The sequence below is a fragment of the Aspergillus fischeri genome, genomic scaffold (assembly GCF_000149645.3).
Source record: "Aspergillus fischeri NRRL 181 1099437636249 genomic scaffold, whole genome shotgun sequence".
Lineage (NCBI taxonomy): Eukaryota > Fungi > Ascomycota > Eurotiomycetes > Eurotiales > Aspergillaceae > Aspergillus > Aspergillus fischeri.
The window spans coordinates 1,726,298-1,753,284 of NW_001509770.1; the positions used below are offsets into that span (position 1 = coordinate 1,726,298).

The 26,987-nt window shown below is 50.9% G+C and overlaps 11 protein-coding genes across 11 annotated transcripts, besides 2 other annotated features; 6 read left to right on the forward strand and 5 right to left on the reverse strand.

Moving 5' to 3' along the window:
• Positions 1-354: 354 nt before the first annotated feature.
• On the reverse strand, positions 355-947 carry NFIA_013230 (coiled-coil-helix-coiled-coil-helix domain-containing protein; the record flags this gene model as incomplete). Its single annotated transcript, XM_001264530.1, has 3 exons — positions 355-453; positions 529-661; positions 754-947. 3 exons carry the CDS (start codon positions 945-947, stop codon positions 355-357), a joined length of 426 nt encoding a protein of 141 aa, XP_001264531.1.
• An 831-nt stretch (positions 948-1,778) lies between these two features.
• NFIA_013240 (putative nucleoporin) lies at positions 1,779-3,324 on the forward strand (the record flags this gene model as incomplete). Its single annotated transcript, XM_001264531.1, has 3 exons — positions 1,779-2,439; positions 2,496-3,148; positions 3,217-3,324. 3 exons carry the CDS (start codon positions 1,779-1,781, stop codon positions 3,322-3,324), a joined length of 1,422 nt encoding a protein of 473 aa, XP_001264532.1.
• Positions 2,228-2,263: a microsatellite.
• Positions 3,325-4,496: 1,172 nt separating the features above from the next.
• Positions 4,497-6,036, forward strand: NFIA_013250 (transcription factor SPN1; the record flags this gene model as incomplete). The annotated part of the gene is made up of 4 exons (XM_001264532.1): positions 4,497-5,046; positions 5,112-5,194; positions 5,253-5,731; positions 5,793-6,036. 4 exons carry the CDS (start codon positions 4,497-4,499, stop codon positions 6,034-6,036), a joined length of 1,356 nt encoding a protein of 451 aa, XP_001264533.1.
• Positions 6,037-6,721: 685 nt separating this feature from the next.
• NFIA_013260 (HIG1 domain-containing protein) lies at positions 6,722-7,593 on the forward strand (the record flags this gene model as incomplete). Its single annotated transcript, XM_001264533.1, has 2 exons — positions 6,722-6,762; positions 6,846-7,593. 2 exons carry the CDS (start codon positions 6,722-6,724, stop codon positions 7,591-7,593), a joined length of 789 nt encoding a protein of 262 aa, XP_001264534.1.
• Positions 7,561-7,590: a microsatellite.
• Positions 7,594-8,031: 438 nt separating the features above from the next.
• NFIA_013270 (putative MFS peptide transporter) lies at positions 8,032-10,171 on the reverse strand (the record flags this gene model as incomplete). The annotated part of the gene is made up of 7 exons (XM_001264534.1): positions 8,032-8,285; positions 8,336-8,761; positions 8,812-8,966; positions 9,022-9,393; positions 9,454-9,676; positions 9,733-9,846; positions 9,904-10,171. 7 exons carry the CDS (start codon positions 10,169-10,171, stop codon positions 8,032-8,034), a joined length of 1,812 nt encoding a protein of 603 aa, XP_001264535.1.
• Positions 10,172-13,262: 3,091 nt separating this feature from the next.
• Positions 13,263-14,738, forward strand: NFIA_013280 (ankyrin repeat protein; the record flags this gene model as incomplete). The annotated part of the gene is made up of 1 exon (XM_001264535.1): positions 13,263-14,738. One exon carries the CDS (start codon positions 13,263-13,265, stop codon positions 14,736-14,738), a length of 1,476 nt encoding a protein of 491 aa, XP_001264536.1.
• A 169-nt stretch (positions 14,739-14,907) lies between these two features.
• Positions 14,908-15,730, forward strand: NFIA_013290 (uncharacterized protein; the record flags this gene model as incomplete). Its single annotated transcript, XM_001264536.1, has 3 exons — positions 14,908-15,150; positions 15,217-15,616; positions 15,672-15,730. The coding sequence occupies 3 exons, from the start codon at positions 14,908-14,910 to the stop codon at positions 15,728-15,730; spliced, it is 702 nt and encodes a 233-aa protein (XP_001264537.1).
• Positions 15,731-16,568: 838 nt separating this feature from the next.
• Positions 16,569-17,903, forward strand: NFIA_013300 (NADH:flavin oxidoreductase/NADH oxidase family protein; the record flags this gene model as incomplete). The annotated part of the gene is made up of 1 exon (XM_001264537.1): positions 16,569-17,903. One exon carries the CDS (start codon positions 16,569-16,571, stop codon positions 17,901-17,903), a length of 1,335 nt encoding a protein of 444 aa, XP_001264538.1.
• A 2,566-nt stretch (positions 17,904-20,469) lies between these two features.
• Positions 20,470-21,568, reverse strand: NFIA_013310 (acyl-CoA thioesterase; the record flags this gene model as incomplete). Its single annotated transcript, XM_001264538.1, has 2 exons — positions 20,470-21,327; positions 21,431-21,568. The coding sequence occupies 2 exons, from the start codon at positions 21,566-21,568 to the stop codon at positions 20,470-20,472; spliced, it is 996 nt and encodes a 331-aa protein (XP_001264539.1).
• Positions 21,569-22,016: 448 nt separating this feature from the next.
• NFIA_013320 (uncharacterized protein) lies at positions 22,017-23,100 on the reverse strand (the record flags this gene model as incomplete). The annotated part of the gene is made up of 2 exons (XM_001264539.1): positions 22,017-22,789; positions 22,893-23,100. 2 exons carry the CDS (start codon positions 23,098-23,100, stop codon positions 22,017-22,019), a joined length of 981 nt encoding a protein of 326 aa, XP_001264540.1.
• A 480-nt stretch (positions 23,101-23,580) lies between these two features.
• sey1 (dynamin-like GTPase SEY1) lies at positions 23,581-26,437 on the reverse strand (the record flags this gene model as incomplete). Its single annotated transcript, XM_001264540.1, has 4 exons — positions 23,581-23,876; positions 23,942-25,686; positions 25,772-26,227; positions 26,340-26,437. 4 exons carry the CDS (start codon positions 26,435-26,437, stop codon positions 23,581-23,583), a joined length of 2,595 nt encoding a protein of 864 aa, XP_001264541.1.
• Between the last annotated feature and the right edge of the window lie 550 nt (positions 26,438-26,987).

A 26,987-nucleotide genomic window follows, 5' to 3' on the forward strand; every position in this document is an offset into this window, starting at 1 on the left:
ATTTGATACTCCTTCGTTTTGGTCCTTTCCTTTTCTTGTATCATTGACGGTTGGATCTTCTATACATACAGGGACTTCCAAGAGCAGGTGTCGATGGCTTGAAGTACGCATGCATCTGAGGGGTATACTGTATTCTAATGCATACTAGACGCATTCATTATGTAGCATCAACTTGGAGTACTTCAGACAAGCTCTAGTTCTAGAAATCGATTATTGCTCCGTAGAAACGACGTGATAAACAACTGATCATTCCTGATGCTAATATATACACAGACAAGCCCTTCGATCAGAAACACCGAGATTCCACGACAGAAAGCGAACGAGGAGTGGGAATTAGGAAAAGACATAGATACCCTAATATTGAGGACCGGGGAACTGGGCATACAGCTGCTTGGGCCGCAGATGTACGGGAGTCTGGCCCTCGGGGGCTCCAGGGATGGTCTTCTTGAGGCCCTATTCATTGTCAGCACAGCCCAATACAGTCTGTCGAAGCGGAAGAGGTGGATTCAGCCGAGGACGCGGACGTACCAGCTTCTCAAAAACACAGCTGTTGAGCTCCATCTCGGGCTTCCGGCACTCCCATAGATTCTGGTTGTTGTTCTCAAGGCATTCCCAGTGAGCGTTGAACTGCTTCAAGCAGTGGGTGTTGATGTCCTTGATCCTGTACCACGATATGCCTCGATTAGCCTCGGACCGACTCCTGCACAACCAGCATAAAATCTGAACACAAGCATGACTGAAGAGAAAACGTACACACTCGCCGCACAGCGGGTGACCTTCCGACCCTCCTTCAGACACTCCAGCTCTCCCCGGCCATTGGCCTCGGCCTTGCACTTCATGAAATCGTCATTGAAGGCCTTGCAGCGGTCGCCGATAAAGTAGGATGCGCTCAGCAGCGGCGCGGACGTCGCTCCAATCTCCTCCACCTTGGGGATGTCGCTGGGCATCGGGGTGGTGTCCACGAGGACATGTTGGTTGAACCTGGGTGCTCGTTAGTTTCTCGCCGGGGCTTGCGGGGAACGGCGTGGAGGGTTCAATTGGAGGCAGAAGCGAGCGAGGAACATACTGGGGCTCTCTCCGGGACATCTTGACGGGCTGCCTGGCTGGGGGATATGCTCAATTACAGAGAGATGGGCGGGATTTCGTGAATGGAGTGACCGGTTCAGAACGGACGGAGCTGCGAGTTTGGAAGGGTCGGTTTTTGCGTGTCTCTGATTGGCTGTTGTGTAGATTATGTAAGGTGATGCCGTTGTCTGCGGACTTCAAATGCTGGAGTATGGACTAGGTGCCTAGGTAACCAAGTATCAATGTGTTCTCGATGAAGCCAATGTCATCATACACCTACTACTGTCAATATCTAATAGCATGTAGCTTAATCAATAGTCTCACCAGTCAATTGCTCGCATTGAACAAAGGGTTGACTACGTATTCGCATTGTGCCTGGTCAGGTATAAATCACGTGACACAACCGCGAAAAACAAAGCAGCTCCCAGTGAAGTTGACAAGCTCCTGGTGTTGCTGTCTTATACACACCGACTTCTTTTGCCCGGCCACTTCTCTTTCCGTACAATGAGGTGCTAAAGGGATATCCTTGATTGAATTCTATATTGAACGCAAAGCAGGCCCGGCGGTCCCTCGCTTGTCAGAGCCTTCTCAACCCACCTCAGTGTAACCGTTGCTGGAGCTTCCAATCGCATAAATTCCGCCCGCCTTCGCGCTCAATCGCGTTATTTAGTGTCTGCACCAGAGCGCAGCGCTTTCATTTAATCCGTTTCGACATGTCTCTCTTCGGAGGGCAATCCCAGTCAGGTGGTGGACTGTTTGGGTCCGCTACCGCAAATAAACCCAGTCCCTTTGGCGGATTCGGTTCGAGTACGACAGGAACACAGCAGAGCACCGGTGGTGGCTTATTTGGATCGCCGCAAACCCAGCAGAGCTCTACGGGAGGTGGCCTGTTTGGATCCAATGCGGCATCGCAGCCGCAACAACAGCAGCAGCAACAGACTGGTGGCCTTTTTGGGTCCTCAACAACCCAGACTCAGCCCCAGACTGGGGGAGGCTTGTTCGGATCTACAACGCAGCAGAAACCCCAGACAGGTGGTCTCTTTGGTGGCGCTTTAGGCCAGACACAACAGCAGCAGCAGACGACGACCGGCGGTGGAGGATTGTTTGGGTCAACGCTTGGGCAGCAGAAGCCACAGGGGGGCAGCCTGTTTGGAGGATTGGGGCAGCAGCAACAGCAACAGCAGCAGCCTCAGCAACAAGGAGGCGGGCTATTCGGAGGCCTGGGAGCTACGACACAACAACAGCAACAACCTCAGCAGCAGAGTTTGTTCGGTGGATCCGTCCTTGGAGGTCAACAGCAGCCTCAATTGGGGCAAACCACAACGCAGCAGCCGGGCTCTAGCCTGTGGTCACCAGGCCGTGCTGTTACAGGAGGTTCGTTTCGATGGTCAGATTGTGCAGACTTAAGCGCCAGGCTAACTTTACCACAGTACATCGAACTGTACCCATGCAAATAGAAATCGTCAAGAACAAATGGGACACCGGTAGTCGCGCGTCGCCGTTCAGAACTTATCTGTACAATCACGTCGGGGATCAGGCTCCCTTCTACCAGCCTACCGCGGAGGACGACGAGACGAAATGGGAAGAGGCTCTACGCGAAAGACCCGGCTCCGGATATGTGCCCGTCTTGGTGAGAGGGTTTTGGGAGCTCGGCAAGCGAGCGCAGCGACAAAAGGATTTCCTTACAATGGCCCAGACCCGCCTCCATGAGATTAACAACTGTCTCACCGACCTGCTGTCTCGCCACGACCTGAAGATATCCGTCAAGATCGCCGACTGCCGCCGGAAACATCTGGTTCTAAGCAAGCGCTGTCTCACTTTGGCGGCGAAGACTCAAGTACTCAGGAACCGAGGCTACGCAATGGATGAGGCAGAGGAAGAGCTTAAGAAGAAGCTCGCACAGCTAGAGCGATCTGTCTTTAATCCCTCGCTCAACGGGCGAGCCGAGGAAATCTGGGCCCGCATGTTGGCAATCCGAGAACACTCGAAACGTTTGCAGGCAGAGATGGAGAAGGCGGGCGCTTCAACGGCTGCTCAGGGTGAGGAGGAATTGGACGAGAATACCATGAAAACTGCAAAGAAGGTTTGTCTACCCCTTCAGATCGCACTGTATTCAAGCGTCCCTGTAGCCATTTTGCTAATTCTTCCCAGATCTTGGATGATTATCACGCACAAATCACACATCTGCAAAAGGAATTGGAATCGGTCAAAAAGGACTTTGAAGAGGCTCAGAAGCTTCAGGGAACGGCGGATCATTGAGATAGATAGGTTAACGTGATCAAGCGAGCAATGTAATAATTTGGCACATGGCGTTTCATCCTCGATTCTGTACTGGTTTATGTCATGGAGCAACCGATTTATATGGAGCTGATATCCTGCATCGATCTCAGTTGGCCCTAATCTACATGATCCTATCCAATGCGGTGGAACAGAAGCTGTTGCTTTTTCCATTTCGATTTCTTTATACCCGGTAAACCCAAAAATACCCATGTACAATAGTAATACATTATGCGTGGAATTCAAGCAAGACTAAGCTCCACCATAGCTATCGTCGTAACGAGTTGAACGAGCTATCCAACGACATGGAGAAACTGATATTTAGAGGAACTTCTTGACGAAATCGACGGCGAAGGGAGCTGATACAATGACCGGTTAACTCCTGCGGCACCTTCGGATAGGGGACATATTCATGAGCACTCACAAAGGTAGAGAAGGATACCGCCGGTGATAGCAGCGCGGACGGTCTGGCTGGCCTGAGCCTCAGCAGCCTGTAGGGTTGCAGTTAGCATATATGCATACGACAACGTATATTATGAGGTCGTCTCGAGCTAGGCGCATGGCAGCGCACAGAGGAGGTTCGAAGGGGATAAGAGGGAAATTTACTCTAAGCTCCTCCTTGGAAAGCTGTTCTTGACCTGGAGACAGAATGTTAGCTAACGGCTCAAAGCTGGGCAGGACTCGAGTTGACAGATGATATCGAGGGGTAAAATGTAGTGTTGACTTACCAGGAGCAAACATTGTGATCTGAGTCTTTTCTGTATGAAAGGGACTATACTGAGAGATAGAGTGGTATACTTGTATCCGGAGTCAGAAGAATCGATATGCCAACTGCAGAGTCGAAATGCGGACGCACGGACCACGTAGCGGAGGCGGAATTTCTGCTGTTGCTGTTTCTGCTGCGACGTCTCCAAGAGGCCAGCAATACCAGCCTCCGATCTTTCACTTTCTCTTCTCTCATCTAAATATTCCGTTACATCTACTCATTGAACGTGTACTTTCAATATACGTTCTCGAGGCTTGTTTCCGTTACTTCGCCCTTACCACCGAAGGAATCGTGGTCGAAAGCGGAGCCGCATCGGGCGCTCCGATACCTCCTCTGGTATCATCACATCAACACATTTAGCCTACAATCATCAACTATAACACACAACATGTCCGACAGCCCAGAAATGCGGCCCGCGTCACCGACCGATGTCGTCTCCGACCACGAGTCCCAGACAGACCTGCCCGAGGAACCAGTGAAGGCCCCGACTCCTGGCGGCGACGAGGGCCACAACGAGGAAGCACCTGAAGAGGGAGCAGCATCAGCAACGCCAGCGGCAGAGTCGGTAGCCGAAACCCATGAAGACGACCCGGCCGACAAAGAAGACGCGGGGGTTGATTCTGACGAGGAGTCTATTCTTTCTGAAGTGGATGAGGCGCAGTTCGAAGACTTTGATCCTGAAAATGTCGACATTGAAGATCGTCCACAGCTTGCGATCGACGAGGATAACCTCAAATTGATCGGTCGGCACAAGCGCAGGCGGACGGGGGAAGATGATCAGCAGGTGAAGCGGAAGAGGGAAGGGCGCAGAGAGAAGAAGAACCGTCGGAGGGATATGGAAGAAGGTGCGGACGAGGGCGAAGATAAGTCCCGTCGCAGAGATCGAAAGAAGAGAGACGCCACTCCTGAAGATGAGGAGTTGCTGGACCCTGCTACACGTATGTCGACTTTGGTATCTTGAGGGTGAAAGGGTAAAACAAACACTGACACTATGAACTAATAGGTCGTCGTCGAGCTCTCGATCGTGCTATGGATGAAGCTTTGAAGAAACCCACAAAGAGACGCTTCCGCAAGGCAGATGGCATTGTATGTTTATACAACTCGGATTACGAGCTCGGGATATGGTAGCTAACTGAATATGCAGGATCTGGAGCAAATGGCCGATGCTGAAATCGAGGGCATGCGCAAGCGAATGACACATGCTGCCCAGATGGACGCCAACAATCGACGCGAAGGCCGTCCCGCCATGCACAAGCTGAAGATGTTGCCGGAGGTGGTCTCGCTCCTTAACCGTAACCAATACGTCAACAGTCTTGTCGATCCTGAAATCAATCTTCTTGAAGCCGTCAAATTCTTCCTTGAACCTCTCGACGACGGATCGCTGCCGGCCTACAACATCCAACGCGACTTGATGACTGCATTGGGCAAACTCCCCATCAATAAGGAGACATTGATCGCTAGTGGAATTGGCAAAGTGATTGTGTTTTATACCAAGAGCAAGCGTCCCGAGCCTGGCATCAAACGTATGGCTGAGCGGCTGCTTGCGGAATGGACCCGTCCCATCTTACAGCGCAGCGACGACTACTCGAAGAGGGTCTACCAGGAGGCTGAATATGATCCCAGGTATGATATCTTCTGTCCTTGTTCGTAATAATTGCGGTCCGCATGCTCACAAGTACTACAGGAAACTCACCACACGCACATCTGCTCAGGCGAGCGTGGCAGAAGCTCGTTCTCGAGAACTCCTTCCTCCCCGGCTGGCGAACCGTGCTCGTGCCGAGATTACCCATACCAGTTACACTATTGTTCCCCGCCCGACTGTGGTGCAGGAGAGCAAGTTTGCACGTCCATTAGGAGCCAGCGGAGAGGATCGATTCCGGAGAATGCGGGCCCGACAGATCGCTGCGTCGAAGGGGTCGCGACGCTAAATTCGGAAGCAGATCCGTTGGCGTCTCACCTTACTTTTTTCTTTGTATCTGCTCTGGTCATTTTTATCGTAATCCCCAGTACGAGCGTGAGACGGTCGGAACGACGGAATTATCTTTCTCTGACACATTTTCTATTTTTCTGGTCACTGGATTTATTTTCGCGAACGGCGCCTTCGGAATGGATTAGTTATTGATTGCTTATTCTACTCTATGTGTACTAGAGAAGTCCTTGGGTGGTGTCGGGTCCATAGGAAGCAGAATCATGCCATCAGGAGTTGGAGCAAAAGCAGAGCTTTTCATTGGTCCCGTACCCGATTAGCAGATTCTATTCTGGTGTGTCTCGTGCGAGAAGAAACTACTGTGAGTGTTAATAATCAGCGACCGCCTGGAAGCTTGAAGGCATTCCCGAGCAATCGCCGATCCGGCAGAGAAGCAGATCCCGCCCGCCCGCCGACATTTATCGTACGTCACCCGGCCTATGCTGCTCGGTCTTTGTATTCGGTCCTGACCTCATTTTGCCCTCATCCGAAATTTTCCCTGTCTTGAGTGGTGGCTCTTCTATATTATCTTCTCTCAATCCATCCTCGCCTCAATTTTGCAATTGATACATATAATCATCATTTGGCTTCGATCTGCTCAGTCCATACATACCTACCGTCCACACTAGAACCCTAATACAGTCACCATGAAGATCCTCAGCAAGGAAGAAGAAGAAGCTCACTACAGGTAAGCACCCTCAACTATCTTCTAGGCGATCGCCTACTCGAACCATCAAACCAAATTGAACAATTACTGACTGAATCTATCAGAGAGGTCCTAAAGGGCGGCACCATCGGCGGCGTAGTCGGTCTCATCGGCGGATTCGCCGGTGTGATGGCCGCCTCAAGACGCTACGCAACCATCCGCAACCTCACCCTCCCCATGAAATCCTTCCTGGTAACCTCCTCGGGAACCTTCTTCGGCATCATCGCGGCCGACCACGCCTCGCGCTCCTTCGAAGCCTCCCGCAACGCCGAACGCCAATGGTACGAGTCCCGCGAGGAGCGCCTCCGCCAGGAGGAGCTGGCGGGGATGAGCTTCATCGACCGCATGACGGCCTTTGCGCGCCGCGAGAAGTACAAGATCGTCGGCGCCACGTGGGTGGCTAGCATGATTGGCTCGTTTGCCATGGTCAGCCGCAACCCGTACCTGACCGGTTCGCAGAAGATCGTGCAGGCGCGTGTGTATGCGCAGGGCCTGACCCTCGCTGTGCTGGTTGCGTCGGCGGCGTTTGAGATCTCGGATCAGAGGAAGGGAAGGGGGTTGCTGGAGGCTGCGAAGAAGGGGAAGAAGGCTGCGGGGGAGAAGGAGGCGGCGCCGACTCCGACCGCTGCTGCGGCGCATGATCCGCAGAGTGGCGATCTGTGGAAGGATATGGTTGCTGCTGAGGAGGAGCGGTTGAAGCAGAAGCATCAGTCGCTGTATGAGAAGCCTCATGAGCATCAAGACGACGTGAGTGCGCAGGCTGCGCCGGCGCCGACGGAAGAGAAGAAGGAGGAGAAGGAGGAGAAGAAGTGAATTGTCTCTTGTGGATTTCTGTTTGGTGGAGCTACTTGAAGCGTGGGGCCCTTGTCTTTCTTTGTCAGTAGACTTCCTGTCCTGCTTTGTTCTCTTCTTTGCATCTTGTGTCGGGATATGGCGTCTAGAATTTTCAAAACTTTCCATGTTTGATACATGGTCGTGTACAATGGTGATGTACAGCATATGCTCAGTCAATCTCATCTCTTTCAGTCTTTCCTTTTTCATTTCCATCGATGTTCGGGCTACGAATGATGTCCAATTCAACATGACAATGTACTATGCAATCGAGTGTTCGACATAAAGATCATTACATTTCATTATTTCGCATGTCCTGCATACCTAGTATATGTACATACCAAGTTGGTAGTACAATAGAAGCCCCAACTCCACGCTAGCATTCCTCCCTTCAATCAAACTCCGTAAGGCAAGTAGCGTCTACGGCTCCGGGTCAATCTTCTCATTTCGAGCACCAGGGTTGGTACCCAGGTACGCCGAAGCCTCGAGATTGTTGAGTCGGTCCTCCTCCTTGTCCAGCGAATAGTGGGTCAGGTAGAAGAGGTTACCAGCAACAAACGCCAGAACGGCCACGAATCCATAGTTCCAGATCAGGAGCGGGTCGGTGGACAACGCAGTAAGTCCTTGCTGAATAGCAGACGAGATGGCGTTCATGAAGAGGAAAATCGATTGGACTGTAACAACTTAGTGATGGAGCTGATCACTGATCTGAACGACGACGTACCTAAACTCTTCATGTTCCTGGGAGCCTTCGTGAATGCGTACTCATAACCCGTGATGGAGGTGAAGATCTCCGAGAAAGCGATCAGGACATACGGCAGAGTCTGAACCCACACGTTGATTGGTGCCGGTTTGTCACAGTCGCTGGGGTGGTCGCCACATGGGCTCATCTTGTAGATGTAGTATTGCGTGACGGCAGCCGCTATCATGGACATGGAGGCGAGGAAGTAGCCAACATAAATTTTCTTGAGCGGGGTGAAGTTGAATCCCATCCTGCGGATGCCGGGGTAGATGAACTGATCCATGATGGGAATGAAGATGATTAATGCAAGAGGGTCCAGGTTATTGATCAAGTCGTTAGGAACACCGTTCAGCTCCATCGTGGCTGCCTGCGAGGTCAGATTGTTGGTCATCTGCCCATAGGCCAACCCTACAATCTCGGTAAGTCCTGTTCACGACGTTTGTGATGTGGATACATACAGTAGACAGGATACCAGAGGAAGACAGCACACGCTTTGACGGCTCTGCGTACTTCATCGACCCATTGGTCATCAAACGTCATCCACTCTGGCTTATTTTGAACCCTGCTGGGCTTCACTCTCTCCCAGAACTCAGGAGACTGACAATTCCGCACGCTACGAAGGAACAGTCAGTACGAAGAAAAATCGACATGAAGTGAGGACCACTAACAATCTCACTGGATTCCACGACCAGCGGCCTTTGAGAGCAAAAGCCCAGAGCTTGAATGCTTTCGCGGAAACCGAGCCGGTAGCGGGTGTGACCTCGTACTTGTTGCGGCATGCAAAGATCACAAGAGGGCAAAACGCAAACATGATGGTTGGAAGAAGGAATGCAAGCCAGAATCCCACGTATTTCTCGGCATAAACCATGGCGATTGAGCCAACCAAGGCGCCGACGTTGATCATGAAGTAGAAGTACAGGAAAATCCGAGTGACCGTTTGAGCAGGGTCCACAATGACACGCTCGCCTGTCTTGGGCATCACCTTGATGAAGGACCTTGTTTCCTTGTGCTGTTCAGCAATCAGAGGGGCAATGTTTGACCTATTGCATGTGTGTTAGCGTATTCTCTCACATCTACATCAAGGAGACGGGTATCTGTACTTGAAACCTCCGACACCAACTCCAAAGATGACCAGACCGACGGCGAAGCATCCAAGAGCGCCATGTGGATGCGCGATAACGGATGGCAAGGCGGATATAATCAGAATTATGTGTCCAACCATCGCGAAGGCGATTGAAACCTGAATCGTCTTCAGCCGTCCCCAGAACTCGTCGGCAATGTAAGCACCCAGAATAGGCATCAAGTAGCACCAGAATGTGTTGACTATGGCAAGTGTCAGACATAGACTGATGGCAAATATGTAGAGACAAGAAACTCACAAGTTGTCAGGCCAGTAGACGCTCTTTGACCCATGCCTAGGGCACCAGACTGTCCACTGTGACCGGCTCCAGTGCTCGAACCATCGGGGAGAGGCTGCTGAATGAAGTTGACGACTTCGATAAGGTGAGCTTTCTCCATTAGGTGGAGTCTGAGAAGGGCTCAATACGTACAGACAGCAGTGGTTCCATAGTAGGAGAAACGCTCGCAGAGTTCGACAAAGGCGATCGTGTACGCAGTCCAATGAACCTTGCCAGCGACGCGACGAAGAGTGTGTTCTTCCTCCTCAGTTGGAATTTCACGGCCTTGATCATCAAGTCTGCGAGCTGTAGCAACCACCCTAGTCTCGTGTTCTTTGACTGGGACGACGTCCAGAGACTGCTTGGGGACGTGAGCCTGAGCCACGACCACCAAGTCCGCAGCGTCGACAGGATCGCTCATGACTGCAAGTGGCTGATACAAGGCTCAGAGACAGTAGAGAGGAGGACGGAAGTCGAGAGGGAACGGAAAGGAAAGGAAAAGGGTAAGGGTTCGCACGTGGAAGAGAAAAGACAGCAAACACGCGCAGGGGAGAGTGAAGCATAAATAAGAGACAGAGTGGGAAGAGCAGAGACAAGCGTGGAGTGAGGGGAGGAGAGGAAGAAGAAGGGTGGGAATAACAATACCGCACCAGTCCAGGTGTCTATCGCTGGTCCAGTACTCCGTCGTCTTTCACCGTCTGGACGTCGCACTTGAGCTAACCAGTCCGGCCGATTAAACTCAGCACTAATGGGCCTGTTCGTCGCCTCCTGACTGATCTAATGGTTCCATTTGATTCCCTGCGATAGGAGAGTCCTCGATGGGCGGGCATTTCCAGGCCGTCCTCGGCTGTCTAGGTAAACTCAGAGATATTGTGCAGGCTGGGATTGCAACTGGCTGCTTCGTATCACAAAGTTTGCGAGACTACGAATTGTTATCCGCCCCCTGCTGCTCATGTGGATGAGTTTCTAGCGCCAATCTAGATGAGTGCATTCTAAAAGTGATCCTTGAACCCCATGGCAGTGGTGGCACATGTTTCTGTAAGTTATTGGCCCTCGTGGGCTTCGCCGCTTCCAACACACGAAAGAGGCTGACGATTGGATACGCATCGCGACCCTGGACCACCCCACGAAACTCAATTGGATTTCGAGGACAGGTACAATGAATATTGAGTGATAGGAAGGGTTATCGTTCCTTGTTAGTCTCTCCAACCAATCACTGCATTGACGCAGACCGCGAAGAGGTGGAGTGACGGACATGGCAAACGCCATTTACCCTTGGCATCCGGCAAGAGTACCAAGCTTAGCCTTGGACTCGGACGTCCAGGTGATATACTTCCTCGTTCAGGCTGGTACGTCTTCGTCGCAGACAAAGGGGGAAACATGCAAAGGCACAGTGGCTAATTCTTTCCCCGCACAAGCCCTCAGTTTTCGCCGATCTGGCCTCGACACTCGACACACAGGGACATTACTCGTTCCCATCGCTCGTACACAGCATATTACCCTCCAAACCCCAGTTCGGTGATTTGCTCCGCGCCGCATGTCTTTCGATATAGGCTGGGAGCTGAGTGATTGCATGAAGATCCAAGCGGATGCGGAATAACGAAGCTCTCCTGACACTTAACCATCTACACGCCAAAAAAGGAATGCGATACTATGCCACCTCCAGGGGTCATAGGCCAGCAAACATGTCGTAACATTTTGTTTTGGTGAGGTTACATCGTACTCGAAACCTTCAAGATAATGGCCTGTTCAGGTCTCTCTGACTGGTCCGCTTATAAACGGGGCCATCTGTACCACCAAGAACAAGTGAACGGGGCTGAATGGTACATTCAAGGTTAATAACTGGGTTGCAAATGACAACCAATACAGAATTTGACACGGAATCCGAAGTTGGCAGCTGGTGAGTGCGATGGGCTTGATGCGAATCACGCGATATCGCACCACAGCTAGCACTGATAACGCCAAAGCGGCCAATAATAAGGTTTGCCGGCTTCAAGAGGCCCAGGCGGAGCTACGTACGTAGCAACGCGAAGCCTTTTCCAAGCCATCTGGCCGTCTCGGCAGTGGAGCTTGCAGCTTGTCCAGCTGCAGCAGAAATTCCTTGTCTTCCTGAAAGTCCTCGCAAGTCGCAACCTCGGACAAGCCCGAGCCACGAGACTATGCAATAAGCTTGTGGAATGTGGGTCTTATCTCATCTAGAATAAAACCGTCCTTGCCCACAATATTCCTATCTTTCCAAAGAGCGGTTGCGATAACAGGTACTCGAGATAGCCGATTGGGAAGATTCCAACGCTGGAGCCATGTGCAATCGGACGGACATTATGAGCGACTATTATCTATGGATATAACAGATGATATGACGAGGAAGATTAAACAACAGAGTAGAATGGTATAAAGAAACAGCTGTGTTGATGCGGGGATAACCTATCCATGATAAGCAAGAATATATTACAGAATCGGCCACAGACGGGCAATATCTTTCTCGTGAGATAACCTCCACGGTCATCGTTGAGTCAAAGATAGGTGCAAGCTTTTGAATATGGGCTTACGAGTGATGCTATATCTATTGATCTGCCACATTGTTGTATACCGGGAAGAATAGTGGCTAAGTAGATCCAGGCTTTTCTGGGTTTTAGCAACCTCTCGGGTATAGCTTTCTCAGACGCGGATTTTTGGAAGACTGGTTTATGTTATGGATGGCCAAGCGATCCAGGGGTATCCATACTCCCGAGCATCGACTGCTGCTCCTTATCTTCCCATGTATTTGGCTGTTGTAGCAATGATACTTTATGGCTTCACTGCGGACGGTGCAAACACTTGGGGAGCCCCGTTCAAGGGATGCACTCTCTTCCCAGTCGCATCACCTTACTGATACTGTCTAAGTCATCCTTTACTCTACAGGAACTGCAATCTCGAATATAGCACGTATTCGCGCGCATATACCAGTGGTACTACTACTGTAATCGCTAGTGGAGCCGTAGACTCACCGGAAGTAGAAATCTTATTAACGGAACATAGCTGTATTATCCTCAGAGCACGCGCTTCATTTGGCTGATTCGAGCAATAATATACATCGCAAAGTGGTTACTTAACTCGGCACTTCAAACTCCAGCAGGTTGTTTATAAAGTCACATGACTCTGATTTCCTGTTCGACGTCCTACAACCCCATCGCAAGCACAGCCCAACCAAGCTCCATATCGCTACTTACTTGATGGTTTCATGATGGAAAACGGAGCTTGGACTCCTTGCAGATTTATGGAGCCATTGTCTGTAATCCGAAGCGCTGCAGCTTCCGAATCACTTGCAGACAGAGCAGCCAAGAGTCTAAATTAGCAGCAAGACTCGTGCATAAGTGCCGTCTGTGTAACCAATAAGCCACGCTGCAAATATGGAGGCTGAGCAAGAGCCTTCAGCCCCCGTTTCTGTCAAAGAAAACAGATGGGAGCTAGAGAACTTAATGCACCGAATCCTTATCCTCTCAAAGAACTTAGTCGAGCAAATATGAGGAACAATGGTGGTAGCGACATCACATCTCGCCCTTAATGATGAGGAGATCCACCAGTTGATGCACGCTGCTCAACGCGGTGACATTATCCAGCTTAGATCGCTTCTTTATGGCGTATCCCCCGACATCAGAGACAGTACGGGCCGAACCGCCTTCTCCTGGGCGGCTTCATACGATTTAACCCAATCACCGACGACATACAGCAATCGCAGCCTTGTGTTGCAATCGCTCCTCGATCGAGGGGCTAACCCCGATCTTGCGGATTACCATGGTGAAACCCCGCTTCATTGGGCTGTCAAAGGGGGCGACTACCGCACGGTCGATTTGCTACTGCAGAAGCATGTCGAATCGGACTTGCCAGACTCGCGAGGCCGCACGCCATTGTCGAGGGCGGCGGAGCGAGGTTATGATCGTGTGGTGGAGGTCTTATTAACCAAAGGTAAAGCTGACGCGGACTATAAGGATGCACGAGGTCGGACGCCACTATCGTGGGCTGCGGAGAATTGGCATCTGGACACAGCAACCATTCTGGTGAATCATGGCGCCAGCGTGGACATTCACGATAGAGAGGGACAGTTACCCTTATGGTGGTTTATCAGCAACACAGTCAAGCGAACAGCGATGGAGCAGCAGTATCAGTCCGGGAAAGGGGACTATCTTCAAAAATGGCTCACTTTATTGGGGCCCAAGCACGGCGTCGAGCCTATGACGAAAGCTCGGAGGACGTTCCTCTCCTGGGCCTGCGAGAAAGGCGATCAAGAACTTGTTAAGCATCTGTTGCAGACCGTCTGGGCTGACCCTAACTCCATCGACCGGTATAGGAAGACACCCTTGATCTACGCGCTAGAATGGAACCACTACGAGATTGCAGACATGCTGATCTCTGGGGTTAAGGCGGGGACAATCTTAAAAATGGACATTGTCTCCCTGCGCATTATGATACAAGAAGGTCGTTCTCGTCTGCTCAAGCCCTTTCTCGAGAGATACAAGCCCAGCCTAGAACATGAGGACGAATACAACACTATTCCTCTTATGAGGATAGCGCTGCAGCAGGCCGATCGCGCAACGGTAGCAGTCCTCCTAGAGCACCAAGCCAGTATTCAAGGCCTTGAGAACGTGGACTGGTTCGGTCCTTGCAGCACCGTCAAGTCGTCGGCAGACTTGGTTTTCCTGAATGATATGCGCACGGGGCACGGCCACAATGCAATCCCTTTGATGAAGATGGCCATAGAGGAGGGCGACCGAGCGGCAGTGGCGGCATTATTGGATCAACGTAAAAGAATCCTCAGGATTAAAGAACAAGAAAACGATGATGACAGCGATCTCGGACAGCGCAGCAGGGAGGTCACTGCAGTGGCTGTCGACATTGCGGTTGTCCGTAATGGAATCAAGACAGCGCAGTGGCTTATTCAAGGCGCATTGGAGACGCATATCAGAAATATGCCGAAGACGGCAGACGAAACCCATCTGATGTACGTGTGACCCCTTGAACCTCTTTCGTTCGCTGTTCTGACCAGACAGACTCTTCCGGGAGAATCAACTGTGGAAAACTTACCTGCAGATAGGGCATTCGCCAAACGAGCTGAGGTTCTCTTTGGGGAACAAAAGCCCCTGCAGGACATTTACCTTGTCCATTCAAATGAATCTAACAATGTCTCATACATTTCCTGGCGGTCACAACGAGGGGAACTTCCCCAGCTATGAGAATGGTACCTTCCGAACAATTGAATGGGCTGTCCTCGAAGTCCCTCCGAAAGCCATACATTACTTCAGTAATCTGCCGTTCGGCTGGGTTCCCAAGAATGACTTGGAGTTCATTCAGCTATTCATGCAGACATGGAGAGAAGACTGGATGAATTTCTGTCGAGACGCCAGAAGTGTTCTGAGTCGCCTTGTATGTATATTCGTGTTCTCCATTCGATGAGCCGTACACTCTTAAGAAACGACGCTGACAAGCTAGCGCTCCCATCAACTGACCGCTCGAGGCAAAGATGACCTCTTGATCGACGCAGTTGCCGAGAATATGCAACAGTGGACCCGACTTCAAGGGACGCTGGAGGAACAGCTCACCCAGGCGCGTCACTTTGTCTCACAATATCAACGCTACAGCGAAACTCGTCGGTTCAGTGAGCAAATGCATCAGACCATCGACGCCGCGGAGCGAGACATCCAAAATCAAGTGGATAAACTAGAACAGACCATGCGAGATCTATTACAGATAGCAAGTTATATCAGCCCTTTCACTTCCAGCATCAGAACTAATGCTTTGGTCCGGGTAGGAGTTCGCCTGGGTCTCTATCAACGAAGCGCATCGGTCGACCAGCTTGGCAACGAGTCTGAAGCGGATCAGCTGGATTACTGTACGTGTGGCCAATCAGCCGGCCCTCCTGTGTTCTATTCATTGACTGGTGACAGTTCGTCTTTCTCCCTCTTACGTTCGCATCCGTAAGTTATCAGACATTGCCCTGCTGTAGCTGTCTAATCCTCGCAGACTCTGTTCGGAATGAACGTGGATTTACTGAAAGATGATCCATCCTGGAGATGGTACCCGCTCGTTGGCGGTATATTGTTACTCTTGACAGTCATTGCATGGCTGTTGTCCAAGTTCACCAACGTAGGAATCTGTTGTCCGACATTGAGCGTACAGACTGCTGATGAGCTCCAGATTGAAACGTGGGCTGAACGCAAAGCGGAACTGATAATGAAAAGGTCCAGGCGACGGCGAGTCGACAAGGACTTGTATCTGCTATGATCAGCGGTTTTCACTAATTAACACAAGTTACGACTCCCTGATGCGAGGATAACATTTTACACTACCGAATGAATCAGGAGTTGAATGGAGGTCTGTGGACGGCAAACCTCGGCTCCTCGCCACCGTCGCCCATCTCCTGTAAGAACCCGGATACTCCGTACTCAACCCACCGTCCGCATCATTGTACAACAAGCTATATGGTGAAATGTCAAGACAATTACAAATGTTCTTTGATTTGTAATGACTGATAAGAGGTATATGAATCAAGAGGAAAATTCTGGAGACAATTTTTCATCTTGGCTCCTGTCGAGGCTGTGATGTCATGTTGATGTTATCCAGGCACAAGCAGGTCCTGGCATCAACGGCGAAAGGATGCAAATCCCGAGCCAATTTCTGAAGTAGATTTTTGAGCAATGCAGCTTTGTCTGTGATTGCGATGTATATATAGTATGGACCAATGTAGGGCAATCCCTCTGTGTAAATATTGCCAAGTACACTACCACACTTGGTCAAATTATCAACCCTAAAATCCTACAATCTCTTACCACGGATAGAACAAGATGGCTTCTAGATACCACTCAGCTCCCGTCGATGTCGCCCCGCTGGGCAAGCCATTACAATTCACAATTAGCAAACGCACGGCACCCAACCGGTTCTACAAAGCCGCCATGACCGAGCGGATGTCCTCCTGGTCACCCACCGATCTCAAGGCACGGGGTATCCCCAGCCGGGAGTTGATCAATCTCTACAAGCGATGGGGTGAAGGCGGTTACGGACTCATATCTACTGGTAACATCATGATCGCTTACGACCAGCTGGAAGCCCCCGGAAACCCCATTATCGACCTGGAGAATCCCTTCCACGGGGAACGTTTCGACGCCTTCCGCGAGCTGGCCTCGCAAGCCAAGAAACACGGCAGCCTGGTTATCGGCCAGGTCAGTCATCCAGGCCGGCAAACAGAGGAAAGGCTCCAGCCCAACCCCGTCTCCGCCAGCGATGTTCAGCTCGACAAAGAGATCATGGGGATGCGATTCGCCAAGCCGCACGCTGCGTCCAAGGACGAGATCCAGGACTTCATCCGGCGGTGGACGCATGCCGCTGTGTACCTGCACAAGGCTGGCTATGATGGTATCCAGTTGCACGGCGCGCATGGGTACCTCCTCGCACAGTTCCTGTCGCAGACGACGAATCGCCGCACCGATGAGTACGGCGGGAGTCTGGAGAACCGCGCGCAGCTGATTGTGGAGATCGCGCAGTCTATTCGGAAGGAGCTACCTGCTTCGACTGGTTTCATTTTGGGCATCAAGATCAACTCGGTTGAGTTCCAAGCTGGAGGTTTCACCGCGGAAGAAGCGCGCGAGCTGTGCCAGATTCTGGAGGAGAATGAGTTTGATTTTGTCGAGTTGTCAGGAGGCACGTATGAGTCTCTTGCGTTCAGCCACAAGAGGGAGTCCACCAAGCAGCGGGAGTCGTTCTTTTTGGAATTCGCATCCCTAATTACGCCGGTTCTGAGCAAGACGAAGAGCTATGTGACCGGTGGCTTGCGTACAGCGTCCGGGATGGTGGGCGCCTTGGAGACGGTGGATGGCGTTGGACTCGCTCGACCAGCGTGCCAGGAGATCCGTTTGCCACGTGACATCCTGGATGGCAAAGTGCTCGCAGCCATCAATCCAAAGATTGATCAGCAGGATTTCGGAGTTACCAGCGTTGCGGCGGGTACGCAAATGAAGCAAGTGGGCAAGGATGAGCAGCCGATCGACTTGAGCGATGACAAGAACGTGGAAATGTTCATGAAGCACCTAGGTGAATGGGGTCAGAAGATGCGAGAAGGCGCGGCTACTATGAACCTGTACGGTTATGTTGATTTGCCGAAGGGTGAAGCATATAGAGGATAGACCAGGTAGCCTCCGAGATTAAGAGGTATAGACTGTCAAACAGCCAATAGCAAAACAAATATGGAGTACCTGAGGCAAACCATATCTACCAATCAACCTGAGGCACAAAAGAATAAGCGAGCGAGTGCCGCTAGCGTCGCACGGACCACCACGCCTTTAATATAAATATTCCTTCCACCCCCCGTCTCTTTAGACTTTTTTTTCTTTTCTTCTTCAGCTCTCTTTGCCTTTTGGCTTAGATCAAGTGTAGTATCTGTTCTTTTCAGTTTAATCTCTGAAAGTGTTCTAAGGAACACAACATTGATTAATCTCATTTTTGGACCCCGTGGCGAGGCCTCTGTGCTTGCGCATGCCTTGCCACACAGTGTCATTGGGCTTACACTACCCCCAATAGACGCGACCCTTTTCATCAATACGGCCGGCTTGACCGACTGGTTGGAGAAGAGGTTTCTAAAGACGTACATCGGCTGATGGTGGCAGACAGTTCCAATTTTCAGGAACGTGTCCAACGGCGCATCGCTCATTCATTCTTACAGCAAGTTCCACGCGAGCCCTTGAATACATCGCAGAGAACTACCTACACAGTATACCCAACTCTAGCGCCTGCTCTTTCTACCGTTACACAATATAGTTTGATCCAGAGCAACGGAGACCGAGCAGGCTCAGGTATCCCAAACCTCCACCGGTGTGAGGGCAATTGCTAAGAACAGAGCCCAACAGGTTGAGGTGAGCTGAAATCTACCAGCTGGTCGGTCTCCTTATCTCAAAAAGGAAGTTGAAGGATAAAATACTTAAAGTTCTGGCGGAACTACGTTCCTGCATTCTCAATAAAACATCGATCTCATGTCTCTAGCGTAGTGGTGCCACCATTCATTCGCGCAAGCGGCAAGCCACTCCTCCAAGGGTCTAATAGGTCTAGCCATCGTGATAAGGCTCCCCAATGTAAGGACACAAGGACATAGAGCTGCGTTCTAGCTACTGGGGTAAAGTATGATAGAATATACATCCAATGGGATCGCCTTGAAGTAACTATTGTTATAAACTTTAGTAAATGCCTAGGAGCTTTCTTCTATGGCCCTTAACTTCTTCCTTTTTAGGAACGGATAAAGGCCAGGCGATATAAGGGAAATGATGGGGTCTATCCGTGCTTCTAATATAATCCTCTGCGATGCATGGCCATACAATTTTCCAGGAAGCTGCGGCATGATACAGTCCTGCTTATTAACAATTGTAATGAGTCAAGACTTTTAGTCCGCCGGCTCTTCAAGGTATTTCTATATCGACGGGTATCTATTGTGAAGGATCCGCTGATCAGGGTAGATAAGGCTGGATTTGACAAGGGACACCTGGACATAACCCTAATCGATTCGGGAGATCAACAAGACACAATATTACCCCTGAGGGTGATCCTCAGGGATCTGTAGACTAAAACATGGCTGTAAGGGTCTCAGCGGTGAGCGCTGGAGGTGATCTCATGCAGTGTGATGCAGCTCGGCATAGGGTGTCAGTTGTATATAAGCATGTGCTGCGCTAATATAAGATTAGGAAACATCGTTGAGAGCTTTTGAAGTTGCGGATAGTAGCTACACAAACACTACCTTTCCTTGAAGACATACTGAACCAGAGGTCACACGATATCAACAACACGCATGGTTAGATCAATAGTAAAAGTTACCGTTAAACTTCTGAAGGAATATTGCTGAGCCCATTTACACGTACGCACCCTAACCGTATTTACTAACCCTAAACAGAGGGTATTTGGTTGAACTACTCCAACAATATTAGACGATCAGGACCAGGACGCTACTATAAATTCGATGGTCAGCGCAAGAAAGAGCAGATAAACCGCTGTTTCCTTCTTCTCCTTTCAACCAAGTACCCCCTCCCCAACATATCTCGTCTGAACTGAATTGCTCTTCCGCTCGCCGTGCTGGTAACGCTCGTCGCTGGCCAATGCAAAAGCATACTACCCTGTCTGGTATGTTCCAGACATGTTCCCCAGAAAACAATCGTACTGATTGAGAATGTAGAGAGAGCATGTCTCGATAAGGCTCCGCAGTGCAAATACAGCGATCTCAAATGTGTCTGCCACACTCCGAGTTACCCAGGCCACAGCGCAAAAGTGTTTGAACACGCAGTGTCCTAAGGATAAACCCTGTACGTGTTATCCAGTGAAGAGGTCCTCAATAGATTGTTATGGGTGGTCACTAGATGCTCAGAACATGCGGGCAAAGTACTGTCATTAGAGGAGAGATCGGCACCTATGAAATCGATGAGCCTGCCTTGTCGTTGAGTTTTCGCAAGTGAGGTTTATCTGGCGACCGAAACGATATCTTCATTATGGACTGTGATGTGACACTGGATTCGAATCTCATCAATAACACTTGGATGTCAGGCAACTGGGCCTAATCGCACATATGGTTGTATAGTTTCTGTGAGTTGCCGTCTATAAGCTAATGTAATATCTAATTCTCGTTAGCGCCAAGTCCAACCTATATAACATGAATAAATATCTAGTAAGCCAGAAAAAGAACGATACCACCGCCCCCATTAGCTCATACACCTGCTAACGCTGCCACTCTTCGTACAGCTTAGCATCCATCGTTGAATATCCTTCTATGACTTTCAACCCACGCAGCCGTTCCTGCTCAATCCGCTCCCATGTCCACTCATTCGAGTCCCACGACGCAGTGTTGCTCTTCTTTTCCGCCTCCAGCGATTTCGGTTCCGGCATGTCCTCCTCCCGCAACTTCAGCACTTCCCGCACTAAAGACCCGTCTACCCCCGAAGCACTAGCCGTAAGGCCCTCTCCGTTGACCGGTGTCCCCATGCCCGATGCCTCAGCCGAGGTAGTCACCTCAGGTGCGGCAGAACCCTCCGGCCGCGGAGGCAGGAAGCCACTGGCCCGCAGGACTCTCTCCGGCGGCACGGTCAGCCGTCCCTTCTTGACGACGTACTTGCTCAGAGCAGTCGCGAAGAGCGTCTTCTCGCCGCCTTTCCGGCTCGCAGGCCGGAAAAAGAACGTCATAACGTACATCCACTTCTGGTCCCAGGCGATAACCTTGGTCTCCATCTCGTACAATTCAAAGGGCTTGATCTCGCGCTTGAAGCTGCAGTAGACCGAGCCCAGGGCTACATAAATGCCCTTGCGCTTGGGGGGCTTCGTGCCGTCCCGATGACTGGCTTTTAGGAGCTCTGCGTCGAGCTCCTTGCTCACGATTGAAGCTCCGGGGCTGTATAGACGGGTCACCAGGGCCGTGCGGGCCACGTCCAGGTCGGAGAAGTACGTGCTGTTGGACTTGTGCTGATTGTAATCCGTCTCCAGAATTGGTGCTCTGGATGAGATGCCGTACGACACGAATACCGGATGCGTCGGCTTCCCGCTGTGAGTGACTAGTGGTGTCCCCTTGGGAAAATAGGGATCCTGGACACGCCATCGTATGTTTCCCCAAAAGTGATATAGAATACGGGCCTACTTGAGTCAGACCGACTCTCCAATAAGGTCAAGAGTAATCTGGAGTACTTACGTGCCAAATGAGCGGCATGTTCTTCAAGTTAATGATTGCTAGCAGCAGAGCTAGCGCCTTCCATGAGATTAGGGGTGAGATGGCTGAGAGCAGCTCGCGCACGCTTTCGGGGCGCAAAGATGACAGAGCGTTCGCCATGATAGTTTTAATGAAGCAATCAAGGAGAATGAATTATAATAGAATTATCTTCGAAGGAAGTTTAGCTGGTGAGGGTGTATTAGATATGGAATGAAGTAAATGACTGCAACATGCGGATGGCCGAGTAAGATTGACGTGATATATCAATGCCAGATTGATTAGAGCACGCGTTTCAGGGAAACCGAAGGAGTGACTATCATTATGCAATGTATTCAAATGAGTGCAAAGTACGTCTTACGGATCTGCGGAAACTCGAGGAGCGACGGTGACTTTGTTGAATCGACCAAAATGTTGGGAGCCGAGGTGTCGATAACAATCACGTGGGATTAGATAGCATCCATGACAGATAAGCCGTGGAACGACATTTGTGCAATTGTGCTTCACAATGTCTTTAATATTACTGGACGTCCAAGAAAATTAGATATTCAAGTGCTCCAATGGCAATGAATCAGAAAATTGCCATGCAATTAGGGGGACTCGAAACACCCCGAGCACAGTTCAGCGGACTACTCGACACGAAGAACGTCCACCTACCCAACCTCTTACATGTCTCCGCCAAATCCTCCAAGTCAAACATTTCCCCAATCGGAATCCCCCACCCAGCCAGCAGACGATGATGTAGATCGTACTCAGGGTTCAAAGGTGGATACACCTCGAAGCTGACCGCGTCTGAAGCCACAGCTGCAAAGTGATTGTCCCACACGAAGCGCAGTACACGCTCACTCTGCTCGATCCCCGCATGCTTGGGCGTGGACTGCTGGCTATACTCCTTCTTCTGTTGTGCGTCCATTGCATCCCACGTTCTGGTTAGACCAACGCGAAGGAAGAAGATGTCGCCTTTCTTGAACTCGATCTTGCATTCACGCGCGATGGCCAGCACATCGTCTAATGATACTACATGCTGGCTCAGCGCGTCAACACTAATCCCCTTCTTCTCCGCCCAGGATAGGTAATCGATGAGCACGCCGCGGCCGGCGATGCCTTTCTTCGCCCAGTACCCGATCCCAATGCGGTTACTGTTTGGATCCTGAATCTCCTCAGCGGTGGTGCCGCCGTAGAACAGCTTCCGGTCCGCATTTTCGGAGGTTGGCGCAGGAGCGTTGTGATGCCGGAATCCGTCCCATTGAGAGGATTGTTGCGGGTTGAAATGATACTCATCATCGAAAGCGGCACCCAGAGCAACCCATTGAACCCTGTGTTCGAACGCTTTGCGGCCGAATCCTGGCAAATGTGTAAGTAACAAGATCTGACGTCAGAACTGAACTACAGACGGCGTGGCTCTGTACATGTCCATGGTCCTGCGGGGGAGGTCTCTAGCACATACCAGGAGGATCCAGCTTCTCTAAATCCCAGTTCAAGCAAACGCGCTCTCCCGTCTGGATCTGTGTCCGCGCCGCGTCGGCCACAATCTCCGGCGTCAAGAGCCGGAGCATTCCCAATCCTTCCTCTGCGGTTCCTGCTGGTGCGGGCCAGAACCGTCGCTTGTCAGGAAGATCATCATATCTTTCGGGTAGTTCGCTGATTCCTGACATGGCGCGTAAAAGGTAACGGAGCTCAGAGCAACTTCGGCTGTATAGATAGATGTGCGGGATTGGTTTCGAGAGCGCAAGTACCGTAATTAATTGGTGCTGATGATTTTGTTCATTCGGACAAGAGCTTGCTGAAAAAGAGATCGGCTGAGTCTTGCTGGATGGTTTCAACTATTCAGAATGAGACCAAGGAAAGCAAAACCTGGCAGTGGTAGTGAGTCTGGCACAGTATCGGAGCAACTCCGTTCTGAGGGGGGATGCGATCATTCCCCCACAAATGCCGCTTATGGTACGAACAGTCAATGACAATGCCTGCCTCTAAGAACGGGATATAATAACTCGAAGATGCATGAGAATGGAAAGTTCAACGAAGGAAAACAAGTGTCATTAACCGGACTCTCTGGGGATCCCTGGATAATTATGTATTCGAACAGAAACCTCACCCTAATGGCAGTTACACCCTAAATATACAGAATATCATATTCAAAGGTCATCCATGTCTTCATCGGCTGACGTTCTTGCTTTGCCCTTCTTACTTAGATCGGACAGCTCGTATTGCTCGCCAGAGCGCCCCGAACCAGCCGACATGGCAATGGCCTGCCGCCCGGTATCCGAAGACTCAAGAAACTCGCGCAGTCGCTTCTTGCCCTCCACCAGCGCCTGGCTGGAAGCGGCTTCGGTCATCTTAATTATCGGCCCCCAGAGGTTCAGCTGATATGTGACATAGGCCCCCACGGCACAGACAAACAGAAGGAAGAAATAGGCAGGATTACGAAGCACTAAAGAATTGTCAATCCATCAGCCCAATTGATTTCGGTTGGAAGTTTCACCATAGAATACTTACCTGCGATGATCTCGTTCCAACCCAGAGCAAGGAGAAGACCGTAGAAGTACAGAGGCACCTGAGTCATGCCGCCAATAGCACTTCGCTTAGCCTCAACATAAACTCCGTCCGCAGCTTTCTTGAATCTGACAGTGAGCTCTTGACGCTTAGCCTCGCTGAGAATCATCATCTCTTCATCCAGACTCTTGCCCTCTTCCTCATCAACACCGCCGATGGGCGGTAAATCTTCCTCATCTGCTGGAGTGGCAGAGCTTGGAGTGTGGCCTATCCAGCGATCAAGAGGGGGCGGGGCCGACGTCTCTGCCAGGCGGAAGCGCGAAAGGAGGGGGATCAAAGTCAGTGTTGATTCGCGCGCACGGGTATAGATGCCTTCAATATCATCGGTCGGTCGCCAGATCCTGGGTACCCCAGCATCATCGTAACGGAATTTGTCCTCAAAGTTCTCACGCAGTTTCAGCAAAAGATTGCCTTCTGTCATCTCTTCATCGATCTTGGCGCGCAAGACACCCCAAGACTTCCTCCGGAGCCTCCAGAGACCGACATCCACTTCCTCCAAACTGGCATCGAAGCTGCTGGCGCGGTCTGTGAACCTACGCTCGGCATCAAGCACCGTCTCCACGAAAACGTTCCACACACGATCCCAGAAAGCCTTCTCCAGAGGCTTCTCCCCTGTCTCCGGAGCACCTCCTCCTGCGCGTCCAGATCCCAAAGCGTTGAACTCAAGCCCGACCGACTCTCCCAGACGGGACTGAACCCATCTTTCAACGCGATTGGCCAAACGACGCATCTCCTCTCTGCGTAATCTTCCGCTAACGTCCGCTAGTTCCTTTTCATACAAGGCCAGTTCTTGCTTATAGTCACTCCAAGTGGTGCCTTCCACCACAGTTGAGCGCGCCACATCTTCAAACTTGGCTATGGCTTTCTTCACTTCTTCATTGACAATTTCAGCAAAGTCGTAACCTGTACCCTGCTTTTGGCCTGACTTCACAGAGGAGGAAACTGCCTCACTGAACTCGTTAATACCCGACTTGTGCGCGGCATTAAGTTGACCTTGTAGAAGAGCTTTCAGACGGGTATCGACTTTGCTTTCAAGCTCTGCCCGCTTGCGCTGGTAGACACCTTTATGATACCTGCTGGCTTCTGTCTCGAAGTTCTTGACAGCTTTGGCCCGTGATGATCGCATCGCAGCACCCAAACCGCCAAGTACCTCCGGCTCACCAAGACGCGCAGATTGTGACTGCTTCTCCTCAAATGGGACAATGGCTTCATCAAAAGCTATCATCACTTCTCTCAAGATCTCGTCGCAGCGGAATTGTGCAAGTAGCTCCTGTTGCGTAGGCAGGTCGAGATCCTTGTTATTCACGATCTGGTCCCAAATACCCTCTGCATATCGCGAAAACCCATCTGCGGGGATCCGTCGATGATATTCCGGAAGGAAGACTCCTCCCTCAGAGAACTCGCCTCTGCGGGCATCCATACTGGGGTCTCTTTGGCCTTCGCGGAATCGCAAGCTAAGCTTCTTTGTCTCGGCCACAAATTGCTCGGGTTGGTAGCTTTTGTGAGGCAGTCCATAGAATTGGAAATCGAAATAATCATGAACACTGGAGCTTTCAAGGCCAGGAGGCTTCGAAATAGACTCCCAGAGGCGAGCCATGTCCTCCATCAATGTCTTCTGTAGATTTTTGAGGGGTGTTGCGCCGACAAAATCACGAATCACAAAGAAGAGAAGTGATCGGTGTGTGGTGCTGCATTAACAAAGGAATCAGTAGATAGTCGCATGGGTTTGGACGATCGGGTCAGGTCGACTGGGCCTATGAGTAGAACACATACTTCTTGTCCTTCAGGAACAGTTGCAAATTGACTTCGAAGACTGTCTTTAACAGACCCATATTCGCACCCTGGTACAGACCGACCTGGTGTTCCCATATATTCACAATAAGCACCTCACTCGTAGCAAGGGCGAACAGAGCACTTTTGCGCTCAAAGTCCTGGTCTTCTCCTCTCTCACGACCATCCGTACCTTCAACATCCATGACGAGGATGTTATCCGCCATGCGCAGGGTTGGGTCCACTGTGGCCTCTCCTTCTTTCTTGTTCTTCGACATCCAGATACCCTTGGTTGTCTGGCGTCGCTCCGAATCGGACATGACCGAGAAGTGCGTGCCGAAGAGATGGTTCAGCAGCGTGGACTTGCCAGTCGACTGCGAGCCAAAGACGGAAATGAGATGATAGTTGAAACCAGCAGGAGTGACATTTTCGAGGCTCAGATACTTGGAAATATTGGGACTGTGAGGTACGGACCGTTAGCTGATTAACTCCACCACTCGCGCTCTCACCATGTCAAATAGACATTGAATCAAACAGCTGAGTCGGTCAAGAGCATGACGAAGATACGTACTTGAACTCCTTATTCTCGTCTATGACTTGCACACCATGTTCGTACGCTGTCTTGTCATTGTCGACGCCAATCGTGGCGAAATGACCATTGGTCGCCATGGTGAACAGTATACTACGAAGTCAGCCGTCGGGAGATGAAGGATATAACGGAGACGCTGTCAATTCCTTGGACAAAGTCGAGATTTTCGTTGTTGCAAAAATTAAGATGGTGCGACAGAGTACCACAGACCACTGAGCAGTGGCTGGGGAATCGTCAAGATGCGGAGACCGTGGCGAGTTGTAATGAGAGCGATGTTGGCTTGTGGGATAGGTGATTGCAGATGATGTAAATATCCATGCAAGGGAATCAAAAACAAAGACGAATGGACCCGAGAATCACAAGACTCTCCGGCGCGGGCTCATGTGCGATGATCAAACAGCCTAAGCCCCGAGGTAAGAGGCTCGTTGGTGGTCGGCCGGTGTTATGATGCTGTGGCCAGAAGGGGCACTCGTCACTCGTCACTGGGGGGGCCATCACCGCTTGAGTGCAAGCTCGAGGGCGGGACCATAAGCCCCTTTTTTGGCCTAGCGTTGGTGTCACCCTCTAGGAAGTTGCATCGCCATCAGTACACTTAGTGAGTCTCGCCACTTCGCACGATTTCTTTCAGAC